Here is a 20655-nt window from a genome sequence, read left to right as displayed (position 1 = left end):
AGTGATTCTAGATGGAATGGACAAGATTGGTTTTTAGTGATCGACCAATCCCTAATCCCCTAATATTTATGAAATCAGCCAACCGCTCAATTAGTGTACCTTAGTAAGTACTCACACTTTTTGTAATTTATAGATTTTTTCAGATGTAAAATTAATAACTTTGCTCGATAAAGATTGAAAAATAATGGATTAGATAACATTAAACGGAAATCAACTCTCATAAATTAAATGATTTACATCTCAGTAGTTTTGCTTTGCATTGTTGCTTTTCCACATACCTCTTTGGGGAACCCGCTGCCAGCGATAATCCCAATTCTGCTGGGTGACAGCCAGACGTGATGCTGTTAACCCCTCTTTAGGAGAGAACTTTCTCACATCCCAGAGTTTAATGGACTGGTCCTTTGAGTTGCTGATCAAATAACGTGCATCGCCCTGCCATGGTATAGACAAAGGAAAGGAAGGGAATTATTATAGCGAATTGATCTACATATATTAAACAAGTAATGTCATCCCTCGCCACTTCGCGGCCTCAGTCTATTGCAGTATTTTATATGAAGTATCCAAAATCAAAAAATTTTCATTTCACACTGAAACTCGCACCCTGAAGGAAGGTACCACCTACTCAACTCAGCGACGGAAAAGAAAAATCCCTCCGTAAAAATATAAAAAGCCGAGCAAGACAAGCCTATTCCAGCTTTGTTTGGATTTGCTCTAAAAAATGAATTCCAAGTCCTGCGCCATCTAAAGCATTCAATGAGCCCAAGAAAAAAAACGAAACATGACAGTGACCTAAAAAAGTTCCTAGACATATTCAAAGCGGGCAATAAGTATGCTCATGTAGCATGCCAGTACGGCATAAATAAATCTACCATGCGTTACGTACATATATACACATATATACCGTATTTTCACACCTATTGTTACGATCGCGCCGCGTCGTCGTGGCGCGATCGGGAATGGATTAGGACCCAGGCGCGGGAAGCAGGAGGGGAACGAGGCAGTTAGTTTCAAAATAATAACTTTAATAACTTAGAAGGGATCTTACAAAACAACGAGGACTTGTGAAACGGAAAACGAAACCAAACCAGAAACAGGAGAACGAGTGGTATCGAGGAGAAAGGTAGCGTGGCTCCATGGCTATTGTATCCACGCAGTGACATCCAGGAATGTGGAGGACATGTAGGAATTGCAGGATTTTGCAGGAGACGATCCGACAATGATAATAGAACTAATTGGTGTTTAAATACAAACTCAGGAAGTAATCAACATATTGATTCCAGCTGCTCTGCCTTTACGGCAAGCCTGGAGGGACAAACGGCCGCTCGTGACACCTATAGGGTGCTTTTATAAGTCTAAATATTTCTCTGAAATGGTCGATGCGCCCAATCGGTCGGTGCGCCTTTTTGTGCACTACATTCAATTTTTGTATGGCCCTGACCGCTTGAGTGACTGGTTTTATTTCTTGCCGGCACGCTGCTTAATGCGATCAACCGAGTTAAAATGGATTGTGGATGACTGGGCTCAAGGGTTGGCAAGCAATGGTGCTCGAGCTTTCGCCAAAGCTGGAATCACATGTTGAATGCCAAACTCTTTATATCAGATACAGAAGATGAGTTTGACGGTTTTGTAGATGGTTAACTGCTTTAACTTATATTATAATAATAAGTGTGTACCTCTTACCTCAATAAAGCACTATTAAACTTAGTTTTGCTTGTGCTGTCTTTAAAAAACATGCTAGCGGCTAGCCTAAGATACTCTAGCAGCTAGCATAGCATACGTTAGTGGCTAGCATAACATACGCTAGCCTCGTGTCATGCTAGCGCCTTTTCCGACGAGGCGCCCGATGCATTGACAAAAAACAGAAAATATACCCGCAACTGAGACTGCGCCCTATCAGACGGTGCATTTTATAGGTGTGAAAGTACGGTACATATATACATACATACATATACACCTGGGAACAGTGGCAAACCTTCCCCGCAGTGGTCGACCAAGAGTGAGGAGCTCACAAAAGAACCTAGAAAAACATCGAAAGAACTGCAGGCCTCAGTTAAGGTTAATGTACCTGACTCTACTACATGTTCTTGACTCTACTATAAGAAACACACTGGCCAAAGCTGGTATCCAAGACAGTTCCAAGGCGAAAACCATTGCTGTCCCAAAAAATATATAAAGGCTCATCTTACATTTGCCAAAAAAACATCTGGATGATCCTCCACACTTTTGGAAGAACATTCTGTGAACTGATGAAGTAGAACTTATTGGAAGATGTTCGTTCCGTTACCCTCAGTGAAAAAGATGGCACAGCATTCCATCAAAAGAACACAACAGTAATACCTTGATGTACGAGTGTATATATATATATATATATATATATATATATATATATATATATATATATATATATATATCAGCAACACGCTTATTTATATATTTATTCATGTATTTATTTATTAACTTACTTATTACCTTTCTATTTATGTCTGAAATGCCTTTCCTATTTCTGCATCCTCACCCTCTTGCTACTGTGACAACGAAATCTCCCGAATACGGGATTAATAAAGTTATCCAATCCAATCCAATCAAGAAATTTGAGACACCAGACAAATTCCGAGCAAATTTTTTCCCTGAGATACCAGACAAATTTGACATACGAGCATACAATGCGGTGCTTTTCCAGCTGCGTAGTGACATTCATGACGGGAGGGAGTGGCTTTTTAAAAATATGGATAAACGAGAAACAGTTAGCAGAATCTGCGAGGACTTGAAAGTAAAGCAAGCAGCTGAGAAGGGGATACTTTGAAGTCAGCGAAACCTTCAAAGCGAGTTGTGGCTGGTTCAATAACTTAAAAAAAACTAACTGGGGATACACTCGGTTGTGAGGCACGGGTAAGCAGCGATTTTTGACTCGAAATTCGCGGCGGAATACATTAACACCTTTGCCTCGGTTATAGGACAATAAAGGTGTGTTTCGTAAACTAAGTTCATTTAAGTTAAATTTAACTTTAACCCCTGCTTCGTCAAAGTTAAGAACTCCATACAATACTGTATAGAACAATGTCACATTTTATTGCAGATCATAACCACTAGATAGGTATTTGCTACTTTGTGAGGGTAGTTGGACAATTAGAACAATCAAAAACATGTTTCCCCATTGTAATATCCTATTTTTCGGTATTTTTGAGAGGGTGGGAACGGAATAATTTGTATTGTTATTTTATATGGGAAAATTGATTAGAGATATGAATCAATAGACATACGAGCTCGGCCCCGGAATGTTTTAAGCTTGTATCTCAAGGTATACCAAAAGTCAGTGGGGAGCCATGCATTTCACACCTAGGCCTTAAGTAGTACTACGTCTGAAACAATCCAACCCTCAATAACTATTTTATGGCTGTAAAACTGGGCTGCCCGGTGGGGCGCGTGGTTAGCACGTCGGCCTCACAGCTCTGGGATCCTGGGTTCAAAATCCAGGTCGGCCCACCTGTGTGAAGTTTGCATGTTCTCCCCGGGCCTGCGTGGGTTTCTTCCAAGTACTCCGGATTCTTCGCAGTCTAAAACAATGCATGGTAAGCTGATTGGACATTCAAGATTGCCCCTATCATCATCATCCCAGTAAAAAGAAGTCACCCGCAAATAATCTGGGCGACGACCGCCCAGTAGCTAACACAACCAATCATCATTAAGTGCTTTGAAAAATTAGTAGTGAAACGCATCAAAGCCTGTCTTCCCTGATCCACGACCCGCATCAGTTTGCATATCGCGGCCGAACAGATCCACCGAAGATGCAATAACCACTGCCCTCACGCTGCACTGAGCCACCTTGAGAAAGGAGGGAGGTATGTCAGAATGATTTCCATTGACTACAGCTCAGCCTATAACACCATAAGACCGGGTATTCTTATCCCCAAGTTGGCCAACCTGGGGCTCCCACCTTCCACATGCTCCTGGATCGAGAACTTTCTGATCAACAGACCCCAGCATGTGAAGCTGCGTCATCACCTCTTATCCGCCCGAATGCTCAGCACCGGCTTGCCCCAAGGCTGTGTGCTGAGTCCACTACTCTACTTGTTCTACACACACGACTGCAGACCCACGCACCTTGAGAACATCATTGTGAAATTTGCGGATGATACAACAGTGGTGGGGATGATCACAGGGGAGAGATGGCATAAAGAGATGAGGTCCTTAGACTCAGAGAGTGGTGCGCTCTCAACAACTTGGCGTTGAACGTCTTCAAAACTAGAGAACTTATCCTGAACTTCCGACGTAACAAGGCTGATCGTCAACTTCCTCCTACCCACCATGTCCAGCATCTACGAATCCCGTTGCCTTTGAAAGGCAGAGAGCATTATAAAAGACAATACACAACCCGGCTTTCACAACCTGCTGCCCTCTGGAAGGCGCTGCAGAGCTATAACTGCCAAGACAAACAGACTCAAGGACAGTTTCTTCCCAAGATGTAACCATATTCAACTCGAGTTCTGTAACCTAGTACCTAATCAAGACTTATTACTACTACTTATACTTGTTGACCACTTATTAATCTATTACTATTTTGTGATTATATATTTATCATTACTATTTTGTTATTTATTTATCATTACTATATTATTTATTAATCATTACTATATATTGATTTTCTGTGTTTGCTTGTTTGTTGTTGCGTCATACTCAGCCATTGGTGCAACTAGGCACTGAACCTCTCCAGAACCGTGGAACTCATCCTGAACTTCAAACGGAACAAGCCGTCTCCGCTCTGCTGACCTCACTTGGACTACTTATTTATTGATTATTTATCTCTACTATCTATTTATTTTCTATGTGTCTGCTTGTTTTTTGTTGCGTCCATAGACTCAGCAAGTGGTGCAACCTGGCGCTAAACGTCTACAAAAACCATGCAACTGATTCTGGACTTCAGGCGGAACAAGCCCGCTTCACTCTGCTGACCTCACTTGGACTACTTTTTTATTCATTTCTTAATTATTGATTACTTATTTGTCTGGCGGTTTTAAATCTCATTATACTATATAATGACAATAAAAACCATTCAATTCAATGAACGTGAAGCAATGTCTGCATTGACAGACTGCGAAAACAACCATTGTCTAGAAATCTTTCCACCCCTGTCCGTACCTTGCTGTGGATGAAGGTGATGCCGTCCCTGTGGCCCGCCAGCTGTCCAACAGGCTGTGGCCGATCTTCCCGTAACATTCTCCTGTCCCACACTTTGCACAGGGCATCATCACTGCCGGAGAAGAGCAGCTGGGAAGAGTTGTCGGCAAATGCCACTGCGTTCACATCATCCTCATGAGCATCAATCTGCCATAAAAGAGAAAAGGCACACTATTTCTGAGACTTTAGTTCACTACAAAAATCGTCCATCGCTCAACTACACTCCGCCTGATGAAAGAGGGCTGCCAACAAGTATACCCAAATTTCATGTAATAGCACCATATGTAAAGAACTTTTCTTATTTGATTTTTTGTCATGTTTTATTTGTTGCTACACATATTGATCAATTAAGGAGACAGTTCAGCTTTTTGACCATTCATGGAATGAAAGTATTGTTCAATGTCAGGAAGACACTAGCAGACACCAGCCAGTGCATGTCTGTTGAGGTAAATGTTGCTGCTATTTGACGGTCACCATTTGATAACCCCGGCAAAAGCCCTGTGCTTCACGTGCTATACAGTTGACGCTGTGAGTTTTGCGCGATGGTATGGATCGCTGGAGAATCTGCTGATGAGTGATAGCCGGCATTATCAAACGTGTCTAGATGAAGTGGAGAGAGAAAGGGTGCAGCGTTTCAGAATTAACGCCATGAGATTGGACAGGTGGTTGACCCCCGTGCTTCCTTCATAGTACTACCATGGACGCTACAGTTTTTTTTTCACTTTTGAAATTATTTAGGCACGCATGTTGTGATCATGACATCTTTCATTCGCTGCTGAAAATAGATAGACATTTAATCGACTATTTCAAATGTAGCTGCTTAGCATCAAAGATGCTGCAGGAATTATCTAATGTCACAGTATATTCATTCATTTTCTGAAACACATCCTCACAAGGGTCGTGGGGGGTTGTGGGGGTGCTGGAGCCTATCCCAGCTGACTTCGGGCGTGAAGTGGAGGAGATCCTGAATTGGTGGCTAGGCAATCGCAGGGCACGAAGAGATGAACAACCAATCACGCTTACACTCACACATTGGGGCAATTTAGAGGGTTCAACCAGCCTACGATGCATGTTTTGGAATGTGGGAGGAAACCGTAGTACCCACGAAACCACGGGGAGAACATGCAAACTCCACACAGGAGGACCGACCTGGGATTGAACCCCGGACCCCTGAACTGTGAGGCCGATGCGCTAACCACTCATCCGCCGGGCCACCCTATCACGTGGGCTTTCCTGCTGAAGAAGATGAGATAGGAATCCAGTTGTAAATGACCAGTGCAAATAATTGAATATACCCTCTTTGCAAAGTAATATTTTAATCAATTATAATAAAATAAACAATCATTTAAACTTTAGAACCTCGCTTTTTAAAGATCAAATTTATGACTTTCCACCGGCATTGTACAATCCTATCCTCCCCACTTTGCGGACCCAAATTTCACAGCTTCTTTGCATCGTGCTATTTTCCCTAACAATCCAAAATAAAAAAATAGTTCGCCAATTTAACATTTTATGATAGCATAACAGAAGACACAAACACTCTTGCTCTGGTGAGGGGAGGGAGCAGCGCTGTCTTCTTCCTTCCAAATCTTTTGAATGCCTTGTCCCATTTTATTGTGAAAGAATAGGTGTGTCATTACAGAGAAATAGTGTGTGTGTATTTGCCAAACCTCCATATTAGAACATCTGGCTTTCATTAAACAGTCTCAGTCTTTTTGGCGTAAACAATCTTCAAATCATCTGAAGAGAGGCATTAAGGCTGGCAAAGCAGACTACAAGGGGAAGATAGAAGGGCAACTTGACGACCCCCAACGATGTGGCAGAGGATACGGACCCTCACCAACTACAAAGGTTGCGCTGCGACCCCGGAAGCATTCGGTAACACGAGTGCATTGTGAATCATCAGAGTTACAAGTTTAGACGAATGCTTCGTCTTGTGCGACTTCAGCGTGGCAATCGATTGCATAGGTAGAGTCTATCCCTTTAACATTTTCGTTTTCGTTTTTTTCAGAAGGGAAGTATTATTAAGGATGACTAAACCTCCAGACTTTTCTTTTGAAATTAAATCCTATCATTTCCAGGGTTGTTCTAAAGGAAGTAGGCATACACAGCACTGGTAAATCTAATCAACATGGCTCCTTGGAATAAGCGCAAAATGCATCGCAATTTGGATGACATTTTTAAGAAATCCAGACATTTGCAAAGCTTTATTGTTTCTTATTTGACGAAATATCCCATGTTGATCCCGTCTCCAAAAGGACCGACGTTTGCACATTGCACAGCATGCATGTGACTTCAATGTGACACATGGTGGAATTACTGACTGTAAAACACACTTAGAAGGACCCAAACAAAAAGATAAACTTATTTTCATTATGCTGTACTTTTTCAATAGTCATACCTCTACTTACGAATGCCTCTAGGTACGACATTTTCAGGTTATGACATTGTTTATATGCAAATGAGTGACTCGAGATAAGAAAAAGATCCAAGTTATGAAATCCCCAAAATTTTGCATTACCTTAAATGTTATTTTTTTTGAAAATATTGTCTCAGAGGTATTGATTCTCCCTTTATAACATCGCTACCCTCGACTGGGCTCTTTTATTGTTCTCATTCTATCTTATAATGACAATAAAAGCATTCAATTCAATTGGCTGTCTCACAACAACCACTATCCATGTTTCAAGATTCTCTCTTACATACCTGTCCACCTCGGCTAAATACTTCCCTTATTAATGATTGCAATTCCCCTTATTAAGCAATTGAAAACCGTACAAATGCAACGCGGCATATTTTCACCCACACACACATAGGGTACCCGTAAAAGTCTAAAATGTATGTAGTACTACAAAATGGATGGCTTTCGGCCCTGGTAGAACGGGTTCTTGCCGCCATCTGGCGGACAAACACAAGTATAACGTCTCCCAAAATAACGGCCGCGGAGGGAACTATTTCAGCGGCGCAGGGCACATTTTTGAGAAAAAAGGGGGAAATAAAAAAGCAAAACTGTTGATTAGGACGACTAAAAACATATACTAATATGTAGAGAATGGAAGTTGTAGAGAACATATGCCCATCAAAAAGAGATCTCTATGGTAAACTAAATATGACTTCGCTGAGCAGCACCCAAAAAAAGCACCTGCAGGTTAAAGTAAATTCAAAGCAAAAGAGATAAGGGAAATGAGTGAAGGTGCTTATTAAGAAACACAATTTTGGATGTTAATAGCAAAGAAAGTAATGCATAACTTAACTAAGTTGAATTTATTGGTTAGTGCATTAAAACTTGCGTGTTACCATTAACGGATCTCTTCCGTGAAAACAATGCATCAATTGACTTTAAACATTGCTGAAGCAAACTTCAAAATACCGTAATTACTCGAATATAACACGCATATTTTTGCTATATAATTAATTCCAATAGTTGGGGGTGCGTGTTATAATCAAGAACTAATTTTTTTTTTTTTTTTTTTTTTTTTTTTGTCTTGTTACATGGCCCTTAGCCTGGTGCTTTTTCTTGCCAAATAAATTGAATTGAAATTGAATTGAATAAAATAAATTACAAATTTTCGATCGAAAAAAGCATTGTCAAACTCACTTTGACGCACGGATTTTACGTCATCTCGTAGAGCCGACGCACGGATTTTACGTCATCTCGTGAAGCCGATGCACGGATTTTACGTCATCTCGTAAAGCCGAGACCACCACTGCCCCCCTCTAGCCTCGTACCCGTCTCAGTTCACCCTCTCTCAGTTCAGTGTTATAATCAATAACTAAAATAAATTACAAATTTTCGATCGAAAAAAGCATTGTCAAACTCACTTTGACGCACGGATTTTACGTCATCTCGTAAAGCCAATCGGATGATGTGTTGTGGGAGGAAGAGGAAGTGGATGAAGGAAGCGTGGACGTTGATAGGATTCTCAACGAAGAGATGTATGAGAGGAGAGACAAAGAGAGAGAGGAACTCTTCATTTGAAGGATTCTAATGAATAAATTTGTTTGAACAAAACAATCGTGAAACGAAGAAAAAAAGGTAAGATTTCTGATTTTCGTCAGCGGGAAATTTTAGGTGCGCACTATATTCGAGTACTGCGTTTTTCCAGATTTTTTTGGCCCAAAATTACCTGCGTGTTATTTTCGAGTGCGCGTTATATTCGAGTAATTACGGTAACTCTCGTCACTCACCCCTCCTTCTTTTCTGATGTAAGAGACGATGCAGTTACTTACGCATGTTTCAGATTCTACATTAGTATATCATTCAGGTTACTGCCATTTAAAAAAATCTGGTGAATGATTGATTAGTTTGGCTTAAAAGTTACTAACAGCAATATGACATGTCATTTTGGAAATATTTGATGTTTCAATGGGCTCTAATCAGCAGTAAATTGAACTGACATTGGGTTTTTTACGTATTTCATATTTAATGCTAAACTGGCTTTCAAATGATGCTTGTATTGTTTAAAAAGATTTATTAATATTTTTGAATGGGTGTTTTATTCAAAAATAGAGTAACATTAGTGGATAGTTGGTTAAAAAGGAAAACAAAATACAATTTCATCGCATATTGGCAATTTATGAGTCATTTTATTGTTCCTTAAAATTAATCCTTGCGACACGCCTAGGGAAGGATTATTTTTCTCGAGTTTGCGTATTGTTGGTTCTAACTAAAGTAACAGCGAGTGATAAGATACTCAGTATTACTCCTATCTTACGTAAAGACCATCTCCTTGGTGTGAGTGCGACCAGTCGGTTGCAGGAGGTACAGGAATCCCTCGAATATCGTAGTAAGGTAGAACAGACATGGCCACGATAAACGAAAAACTGCAAAGTAGAATCACCCACCCCCATTATTACTACCACAATAGTAATTTGAGGGAATATTTACAGCTATAGCATATAAAAAGACTGATGTATTAATATCTAAATATAATACCGTATTTACTCGCATTTAAGTCGCACCCAGAAAAATGCCTCGAAATTTTTGAATTTTATAATTTCTCGCGTATAAGCCGCCCCGGATTCCTAATTTGCTCCTCCATATTCATGGTTTTAATATGGAGTGCAAATGTGTTACTTTGAAGGGAAAATCTTAAGAAAAATCAGTGGTATTTGTGAGATACTCTGACGCAAAAGCACATTATTAGGGTCAATATCATAAGGAAGTTAATATGCCTGTCTTTGTAAATGCAAAATATCTAATTACAGACGCTCCCCTACTTAAGAACATTCGAGTTATGAACAACGGTACATACGAACATGTCTGCGCATATGGCATATGTCGAAACATGTTCGGAAAGAGATGCTGCAAGTTAGATTTTGTATTGCGCGCCTTTTTCCGAGTAGTGCTTCTTTCCGCCGCTAATACCGACGCTTGGCGCTGTGAGAGGGAGGAGGCTCAGCAACGTGTCGAGGAGGAGGAGGAAGAAGAAACGCCTGTCCCCATGAAGAAATTCGAGACGAAACTCTTGGCTGTGGGGTTTTCGCTCATAGATATAGCCATCGCACTCTTCGAGCAGCAAGACCCAAATATTGAACGTAACATAAAGGTTGCAAATCAATTGAATGATGCCATACAGTGCTACCTCATCATTTATGATGAAAAAAAGAAGAAAACTGTGCAATCGTCGTTAGATCGCTTCTTTCGGCCAGTTTCTAGTAAATCCTCCAAGGAAGATACTCATCAACCCTCATCTTCTCCTCGACCCTCAATTTCTTCCTACATTAAAGTTACGGAGGAGGAAGTAACTTTTGAAGCCCATTCCAGCGACGACGAAGACCCTCTCATGATATAAAATCCTCCTCCTCCTCCATCATCTCCTTAAGCATTGAGTACATCTTCCAAAAGTTAAACTTCATTTGATTAATCTTATTACGTACATGTACATACTGTGTGTTACTTATACAAGCCTTAAACATACTTATATAAACCTCCAATATACTTATATAGGCCTTAAACATAAATTATAATACAAAATATAGCACTGAGCAACTTACAAACAAATTCACCTTACGAACAATCGCTCGGAACGTAACTCGTTTGTAAGTAGGGGAGCGTCTGTATTCAATTTGAAAAAAGAAATAAATCTATCTTGATGAGAACCTGATGCTTTCAAATTACAGAAATTACAATTTTCTTACCAGAAGTTGTTGTAGCTGCCATATTGCTTCTAATGTCAAAATATTTCAATTATTTCAATGGTTCATATTACTCCAATAGTTGAATCTTTCAAACAAGAAATAAAATGAAAAAAATCAAGGTGGAATTTTGTTTTATTTCAAAATCAAGGCGACTCGCGCTTGGCCCAAAAAAATTAGACGGCAGCACCCCGACCTCATTAAGATGATTGCGCCGCAACCTCCCTAAGATGGCGGTGCCCTGACCTCGCTAAGATGGCTGCGCCCCGACTTCCCTAAGATGGCCGTGCCCCGAGCGAGCAGTGACAGGTACGTTTTGCATTTTATGCAAGATAAGATTTTTTTCATGAATTTCATTCAAAGACGTCAAAATAAATTTTGTGTTTTATCAGTTTATCTTTTCTCAATTTTGAAATAAATTACAGTTTCAGCATTCGCTTGCGTCATGACGTCTCGGTGAACGCATGGGCGCCATTTTGAAGTGACGTCATCGTGTTGCGTCATCGTGTCACGGCGCCGTCAAATTGCAGTTTTTATGCGCATATCTGTACCCTTGATTCAGTCATCATTTTTTGCCCGACAAAAGCGGCTTATATGCAAGTAAATACTGTATTTATATGAAATGTAAATACTTTAAATACTGTACTCACATTAAAATAGTTCCTCTTCGCTTGATATAAATAATAAAAAAAATGGGTTAATGGGAGTTTTAGTCCAAGTCCTTAAAGGGGAGCGCTATCCGCGATATTCGAGGGATTACTGTACTCGCCTGACAAAGCGTGAGATAGAAAGATGTCAGGTAACAAAACAACCTAAAAAACTCCATTGTCTGTTATGAACGAATTAGTCAAAACCAATGTTCCCTGTAAGCTGCGCGCGTGCGGAATTGCACACTATTCTCATGTTCTCCACGCACAGCAAACAAATGCAGAGCACAAAATAAAATCCAGCCTTAATTGTAAAAAAGTAAACACTTAAATTTTTTCTGTGCCATTTTGTAACGCAACTCGGAGAGTGCCAGCCGGTCACTGACAAACGACAAGAAACGGTAATTACCGTATTTAGTTGCATAGTAGCCGCATTTGTTGGACAAAAAAATGTCTGAATCGAGGGTATGGCTTAGACGCGCATAAAAAAACGATATGCACGAAACTGCAAGGTGACAAAGACGAAACACCACGACACCATAATGCCATGACGCAAGACAATGAGGCCGATACGGTCATTTATTTGAAAATAGAGAAAAGATAAACAGATAAAACGCTATACAAAATTTATTAATATATATCTTGCATAAAAGATGAAAAAACTCCCTTCTGCTTGCGACCGCTCGCTCATGGCGTCGCCAGCCCACCGCAGTTATAAACGGACTCTGACTGGCCAGATGAGAGTAGTCTTGACAGATGTGTTCTTAGCGTTTACCATGTCAGCACATCCCAATAATATTCAAGGCTGATCAAAGGTCTTGCGTTGGATCGTTAAAATATCAGCCTTGATACTTGCGTAATGTGTACCTCATGCTACTATTGCACTCAGAGACTTGGTGAACACTTTCAGTGGTACCTTGAGATACGAGCTTAATGCGTATGACTGAGCTCGTATATCGGTTTACTCGTATCTCAAATCAACGTTTCCCATAGAAATGAACTAAATACAAACTAATCCCACCCTCTGAAAAAAAACACCCAAAAAACAGAATATTACAATGGAAAAACATTTTTATTGGTTTTAATTCACCATCTACTAACAGAGTAACAAATAACTAGTTGTTATGTTTAATAACAAAATGAGGCATTATTTTATACAACGGGGAGTTCGTGGATGGGGGAGAGAGGAAGAGAGGCTGCGCTTGAAACGTAACAGACTTTAAATTTAACTTAAATGAACTTCGATTCCTATACACACTTAAAAAAGTTTTAAGCTTACGTTACACTACATTTAAACCTTCTTGTGCAATAACTAAGGCAAAGAGGTTCATGTATTCCACCGCGGCTTTCGGGGCGAACTTCTTGTTTCTCCATACGTATTGACAAGCCAGCTCTGTCACGCGTATAGTACTTGTTTTTTGATTATTTTGTGCTTAATATCAACTGTCATTATACTCCTTTTCTTCGCACTACTCTTCATTGCACCGGCTTACTTTGGATCCATTGTGTTTCCCTTAATTCTGCACTGAATAATGCAAACAAAACAAAAACGGAAAAAATGCAACGCTCCGCCCAGTGCTCGTAGAGATCTTTGCACGAGGGAGATGCGGTGTGAGAGACAGTGCGGTGAAATCATAAAGCAGCCTCTCACGTCGGCCGCCCCGCTGTATGCTCGTATATCAAAATTTGTCTCGTATCTCAAGGTAAATATTTGCTCGGAATTTTCTCGTATCTCAAATTCCTCGCATGTCGGGGCACTCGTATGTGGAGGTATTACTGTAATGGTACAGACACACTTCCTGGTTGTGCTTACGTTACTTCCTTTGTGAAAGATATTGTCCATTTTGATTAAGAAATAAAAGAAAATTCTGCTTTGATTTTTTCTTTTTATTTCTTGTTCAAAGTGACAACTATTGCAGTAAGATGAACCATCGAAAAAAAATCGAGAAATTTCGACATTAGAAGCAATTTGGCGCCACAACATGTTAAACTTTGTGAGAAAATTGTAATTTCTGTCATTAAAAAGCATCAGGTTCTCATCAAGATAGACTTACCGTATATACTTGCATATAAGCCGCTTTTGTCATACAAAAAAATTATGGCTGAATCGAGGGTACGGCTTATATGCGCATAAAAACACAACATACACGAAACTGCAAGTTGGCGACGATGACACGACAAAATGGCACCGTCGTGGCATCACGACAATATGGCGCCGTCGTGGCGTCACGACAAAATGACGCCGTCGTGGCGTCATGACAAAATGGCGCCGTCGTAGCGTCACGACAAAATGGCGCCGTTGACGCCACGACACAAGATAATGCGGCAATATACGGTCATTTATTTCAAAATAAAGAAAAGATAAACATAAAACGCTAAACAAAATGTATTTGGACGTCTATGAATATAATTCAAGGAAAAAATAAACCGTATCTCGCATAAAACGTGAAAAAAATCACGTTCCCGTCCGTCACTGCTCGCTGGGGTCACGGCCATCTTACTGTAAAACATGCTCAGACTGGCCAGACGTGAGTACACTTACTTGTGTCTGCTATTGCTCGCTCGGGGCGGCGCGATCTTACCGTAGTTAAACGTGCTCTGACCGTAGATTTGACCATTTCAGCACATCACAATAGTTATTAAGATCATTAAAATATAAACCTTGATACCTACGTAATGTGTATTCTATTATTGCACCCACAGACATTGTGAACACTACGTATAGCGCTATGGGCATATTTCTTGGTTGTGCTTACGTTACTTCCTTTTTGAATTTGTCTACGTGCAAACAACACCCTCCCTTTCGGAACACAGAAAGAAAATGATTGTACATTTGTGATTATGAAATAAAACAAAATTCCGCTTAGATTTTTTTCTTTTCATTTCTTGTTCGAAAGAGACAACTATTGCAGTAATATGAACCATCGAAAAGAATCGAGATATTTCGACATTAGAACCAATTTGGCCGCCCCTTCTTAAACTTCTGGGAAGAAAATTGTAATTTATGTCATTATTTCTTCTTCAAATTGAACAATTTGATATTTTGCATTTACAAAGACAGGCATATTAACTTATGATATTGACCTAATAATATGCTTTTGATTCATACAGTATCTCAGAAATACCACGTGTGATGATTTTTCTTAAAATTTTCCCTTCAAAGTAACACATTTGTACTCCCTATTAAAACCATAAATATGGAGGTGAAAGTTGAGAATCAGGGGGTGGCTTATACGCGAGAAATTGTAAAATTCAACAATTTTAAGGCAATTTTAAGGGTGCGGCTTATACGCAAAGGCGGCTTATTTGCGAGTAAATACAGTAAATTTTATTTGGTATTTAGAATCTTAAAATAAATTTCTAAAATTATATTACAAAAGAGGTACTCTCTTAATATGGCGAACTGGTGAGAACATTGATGTACAACACTATGACAATGAATTTGACAGAATTGATTTCGATTTTGTCCTTACTCTTCCAGACCTGACCTACGATTAAGGGGAATTCAGGTAAAGGGCAGACCTACAGATCTCACCTACAGATCTCTCCTAGTGTACCGTATTTTCACACCTATAGAACGCACCGCCTGAAAGTGCGCCGTCACAGTAGCGGGTGTATTTTCTGTTTTTTGTCAATACAAAAGGTGTTTCGTTACAAAGGACGCGCTGCAATGGTTGTGATAGCATGGCACACGTTAGGATGCATGCTAGCGCATGTTTTAAAAAAGGCAACAGGAGCAAAACTGAGTTTGATTTTGTTTTATTGACGTAGTGCTATTCGCAAAAATATAAGTCAAAGTAATCAAACATCTACAAATCTATCGAAGTCCTCATCTTCTGTACTTCAGCCAAGTGGGCGAGTTCGCCAACAATGCTGGGTTCCATCTCATTGTTGGAGTCAGAGTTGTCGCCGTGGGGTTTCGTAATAGTGATTACAACTTTGACGAAAGCTCAAACTACAGTGCTCGCCGGGACTTTGGCCCAGGCATCGACAATCCATTCTAAATCATCACGGAATCCGTACGACGCTGCCTGCCCGTCTTTGTATGAAGGGTTAAAAGCGCTATGAGCACACGGAAGTCAACTGCCTTGCCACTCGTCTGGGATGTTTTGAATGGATTTACCGTAACGCTTAGAATACGCGGGAGGCTATTTTTAGGGTGAACATCTGCTGGGTTGATCGCAATAAATAGTGTGTCAGCAAGAAATGAAACCAGCCAGTCAAGCGGTCAGGGTCATACAACATTTTAAATATAGCCCATAACCAAGGCGCACTGACTGATTGGGCACCCCGTTCATTTTGGAGATTTTTTTAAACTTTTAAGTGCGTCCTATGGGTGTGAAATTACGGTAACTGTTTTCATAAGAATTATTTTATAAAATAAGGCCAGAAGAAAGTTTTATAAAAGATATGAACAAATATAAGATAAACGATAAACATGGGACATGTAGGAGTTATGCACTAATTAATATAAGTTATTGCTACAAATAGTAAAAGCTTTGCCTGAATTTAAACGCATTATTCCTTTAGACCAGGGGTCTCAAACTTGCGGCCCGCGGGCCAACTGCGGCCCGCGGGACGATAATTTGCGGCCCCCGTCTTAATATGAAAGATCGATTTTTTTTTTTTTTTTTTTTTTTTTTTTTTTTTTTTTTTTTTTTTTTTTACCCCTTTCCCCATGATGGCGCCGTTTAAGTGGCAGCCAGTGGCAGTAGCTCTGTCCACTCATGTTTTTCTTGTTTTACAGCATGTTTTACATGAAAAATTAGAGGGAACATTGACATGCACCTGCTTGTGGCAGGTGTGATACTGGTGTGCCGATAGCGAGCAATGATGATGTCGTGACCGGATGATTCGCCTAAAGACGTTTCGCCGACGGACGTTTGACAGACGGACAGGTCGTACTAGTGTTTGTTAGTTTAATGATTAAATACAAATACTAGTATTTGTATTTAATCATTAAACGCTGTTTTCAGATGGATTTGACCGAATTTGAGAGCATTTTGAGCCGTTTGGCGAATGGACGTCTATTGACGTTTTTTTGCCTCCATCGCGATATCATCCAGTATTTGTATTTAATCATTAAATGCTGTTTTAGGATGGATTTGACCCGATTGCTGTCATTTTACGGCTCGGTTCTGCTACATCTGCCTGCCCAAGAGTGTCAAACGTCCGTCGGCGAAACGTCTTTAGGCGAATCATCCGAGTACCGATGATGTCGCTCACACTGGTACTCAGTGCGCTCAGGGAGGTTGTCTTTCTGCTCAGACCAACAAAAAATTAGAGGGAACTTTGGTTCGGAGCTGAATGAACCAATCACGGTGAGGTATACGGCTCTGGAGGGCGGGACATCGGCCGGGCTGTCCAGTGCCTCGCTCACTCACTCATTCATTCCTCCAATCAGCTGGGCGGAGGAGAAGCCGTGAGGCCGATCCCTCCGCTCGGCACGCACACTCCTCCGCTGCTCTCAGCATAGAACTGAATGAGGCGCTATGATCCGTGATCCAGCCTGTGTCAGTGTCTGTAGCCATCTCCGCGATTGAAACGGAGAGCGAAAGTGCACATGCGCCACAAACCCGCGCGACTGAATGTGAAAGATCAACCCGAGACTCATTCCAAGTGGAAAAACATATTACAGAGCCCCAGAGATGTCTCTTTCAAAGCCTGCCGTGAAGAGAAAGGTCGGTGATGAGCACAGACAGTTTCAAGAAAAGTAGGGAGTGCAATATTTCTTTGTTGAACACAGGGGCACCCCGACGTGTCTCATTTACACTGAAAAAGTTGCGGTGCACAAGGAATACAATTTGAAACGTAATTGTACTATGAGACATGCTGAGGAGTACGAAAAATACCAGGGAGATGAGAGAGCCAACCAGGTTGCCAGTCTTAAAACACGTCTTCTGAGGCAACAGGATCTCTTCAAGAAGGCTACCAAAGACAGTAATGCAGCAGTCAAAGCTAGCTACGCCGTTTGTGAGTTGATTGATCCTGTGCTAAGTGATCCCAAATGGCTCATGGACTTGGCTTTTCTTGTTGATATCACACATGAGCTTAATGTACTGAACAAGAAGCTACAAGGCCAGGGGCAACTTGTCAGTGCTGCCTATGACAACGTGAGAGCATTCTGCACTAAACTTGTGTTATGGAAAGCCCAGCTCTCTCAGACAAACCTTTGCCATTTCCCAGCATGCAAGGCTCTCGTGGATGCAGGCACACCATTCAGTGGTGAGAAGTATGTTGAGGCCATTTCGAAGCTACAGGAGGAATTTGATCACAGATTTGCAGACTTCAAGACACACAAAGCCACATTTCAAATTTTTGCGGACCCCTTCTCCTTTGATGTGCAAGATGCCCCTCCTGAGCTTCAAATGGAGCTCATTGACCTGCAGTGCAATTCTGCACTCAAAGCCAAGTTCAGGGAGGTGAGTGGAGAAGCAGACAAGCTTGGGCAATTTTTGAGAGAGTTGACCCCCAGCTTCCCTGAACTTTCCCGAAGGTTCAAGCGGACCATGTGCCTTTTTGGGAGCACATACTTGTGTGAGAAGCTCTTCTCCACCTTGAACTTCAATAAGTCCAAGTACAGGTCCAGACTTACTGATGAGCATCTTCAAGCTCTACTAAGGGTCTCCACTGCTTCCTCCCTCAAGCCAAATGTGACTATGTGAGAAGAAGCGCTGCCAGGTCTCTAGCAGCAAGGAGTAGGCAAAAGAAGCCGTGTTCAGAATATTTCATGTTCAATGTTCCATTCAAGTTCAGAAAGTTAAAGGTTAAAGAGCTGTTAATACAGACATTTGAAACGGAATAAAAATAATTCATTTTCTCTACTTAGCCAGCCAGTGTATATCTACTGTATGCTCATTAGTATTATTTGGTTTTATATTACTGATTGATTTATTTTTTATTCATCTTTAAGTTAATTTATTTAATTCATTATTTTTTGTTAAAAAATAAAGATATTTGATAACGTTGGAAAGTTTTATCAGTGCTTTTCTTGTGGAAATCCTGATGCGGCCCAGTCTCACCCAGACTCGGCCTCTAGCGGCCCCCAGGTAAATTGAGTTCGAGACCCCTGCTTTAGACAAAGAGTCGCTATCATTTCATTGCTTTCGACCAATGAAGGATGTTTTGTTTATCCTTACTTAAAATGAGATGTGCTAAGGCATCTTGGAGTCCTTATGCCTTGTGTTTTGACTATAGCGATGAGATTGTGAACGTGTTTTGAAAAGTCTAAGGCCCCAATTGTGTAATCCACTCCTCCCTTTAGATTTGGGATGTCCATGTAAAAAAAATGGACAAAAGATAAGAAATGGGAGAACGCCATTGGGGAATTGCCACAAGCGGTCCTCAACGCCAATCCTCCTTGCAGCGAAAATCCAGAAGGGTCTTTCCTTTATGCATGTTTTTGTGGATGTGTACATAACCGAGTGACTAACATTTGGTTCTCCACAGACTAAAAGGATGAAGTAAAGTATACTAAAACAAGGATGACATAAGCGACAGACTTGTTAGTTAAAAGAATATAATCAAAAACTTAGTAAAAGGGATGTCAAGACTTTTTGTCAATTATGGTCGGGTAAAACTCTTTGGGACAATTGTGAATAAATGCCAGATAAATGTGACTTGACATTTTGACACAGTGTATTTTTTATTAATCCATCTTCCATGTATTGAGTAACCCTTTGCATTTCTAATTTTTAATGTGCTAAACCATTACTAAACAAGACAGAGTAGGTGTGACCCACAAACACTCACCTTAAGTGTTCTTTTATTCTGCTCGAGATCAAAGACATAAAGACAGCCATCATTTGCTCTAAATGGAGAGGAGGAGAAGAGGCGATTGAATAAGTGTTATGCATCTATTAACAAGGTCCTTGTTCTCAAAATGAAGGAATTCTATTTAAGAAAGTGCTTCATGACTTCTCCATTGAATAAAACACATTAAGAGGATGATGAAAGGATTACATCTTATCTTTTGACAGAAGCTATTATTCCCTGGAAAAGCAAACTGCACTAACCCTCCTAGGATCTCTTTGCCATCTGTTGATGCAGCCAATGAGAACACACAGAACCTCCGCTCATCTGGACTAGAAAACAAGCACACAAAGCATTTATGCAAGCAGGTCAATTAACACCATCTGGAACACAACTTTCCTGTACATCACACAAAAAGCCTGCTGTGTCCCATTTTTAGGACAATATTTTTAAATGATACTTGAGACCCCTGGCGGCATGTGTAATTTACAAAGAGACAAATTGAAAGAAAGAAATTAGCACAAAAAGAAACCAACAAAACAAGAAGTAATATTTATAGATGAAATTAAGAGGGGTAAGTCTGTTTGTTGGGGTTGATAATTTACCTGCTTTGAAAAGGTATACGTAAGTTACTAGGAGGGCAAACACTAACTTGAGGTCCAATGCCGTGTGGTTTTCACTGTCCCCATCGATACTGCACAGATGAACTGTAGGGGAGACAGATAAATGCTTGGCACTGACATTTTCATGCAAATAATTGAAGGATTTATATAAAATGATCCATGGACTCTCAAAATCACAATGTTGTTTCTTACTGTATTTCTTCAATTGGTGGTTAATGGCGTTTTCTATATGTTAAGGCATTTATTCACGGTATTTACTCGCATATAAGCCGCTTTTGACGGACAAAAAAATGATGACTGAATCGAGAGTACGGCTTATA

The 20655-nt window shown here is 40.4% G+C and overlaps 1 protein-coding gene across 3 annotated transcripts in view; it reads right to left on the bottom strand.

Annotated features, from left to right (window-relative positions):
* Positions 1-20655, bottom strand: part of dcaf11 (ddb1 and cul4 associated factor 11) — an 84482-nt gene that overhangs the window by 18942 nt on the left and 44885 nt on the right. For all 3 annotated transcript variants that reach the window (XM_077624843.1, XM_077624841.1, XM_077624842.1), the window contains 5 exons: positions 20365-20419; positions 19976-20044; positions 19713-19770; positions 5137-5322; positions 279-432 (listed from right to left, as the gene is read on the bottom strand). In XM_077624843.1, coding sequence (XP_077480969.1) covers positions 279-432; positions 5137-5322; positions 19713-19770; positions 19976-20044; positions 20365-20419 — 522 coding nt within the window. The remainder of the gene's footprint in view (positions 1-278; positions 433-5136; positions 5323-19712; positions 19771-19975; positions 20045-20364; positions 20420-20655) is intronic.

The sequence above is a fragment of the Stigmatopora argus genome, chromosome 17, assembly GCF_051989625.1.
Source record: "Stigmatopora argus isolate UIUO_Sarg chromosome 17, RoL_Sarg_1.0, whole genome shotgun sequence".
NCBI lineage: Eukaryota > Metazoa > Chordata > Actinopteri > Syngnathiformes > Syngnathidae > Stigmatopora > Stigmatopora argus.
Note: the sequence above shows the minus strand (reverse complement) of the source record. Positions and strands in the feature narration are given on the sequence as shown.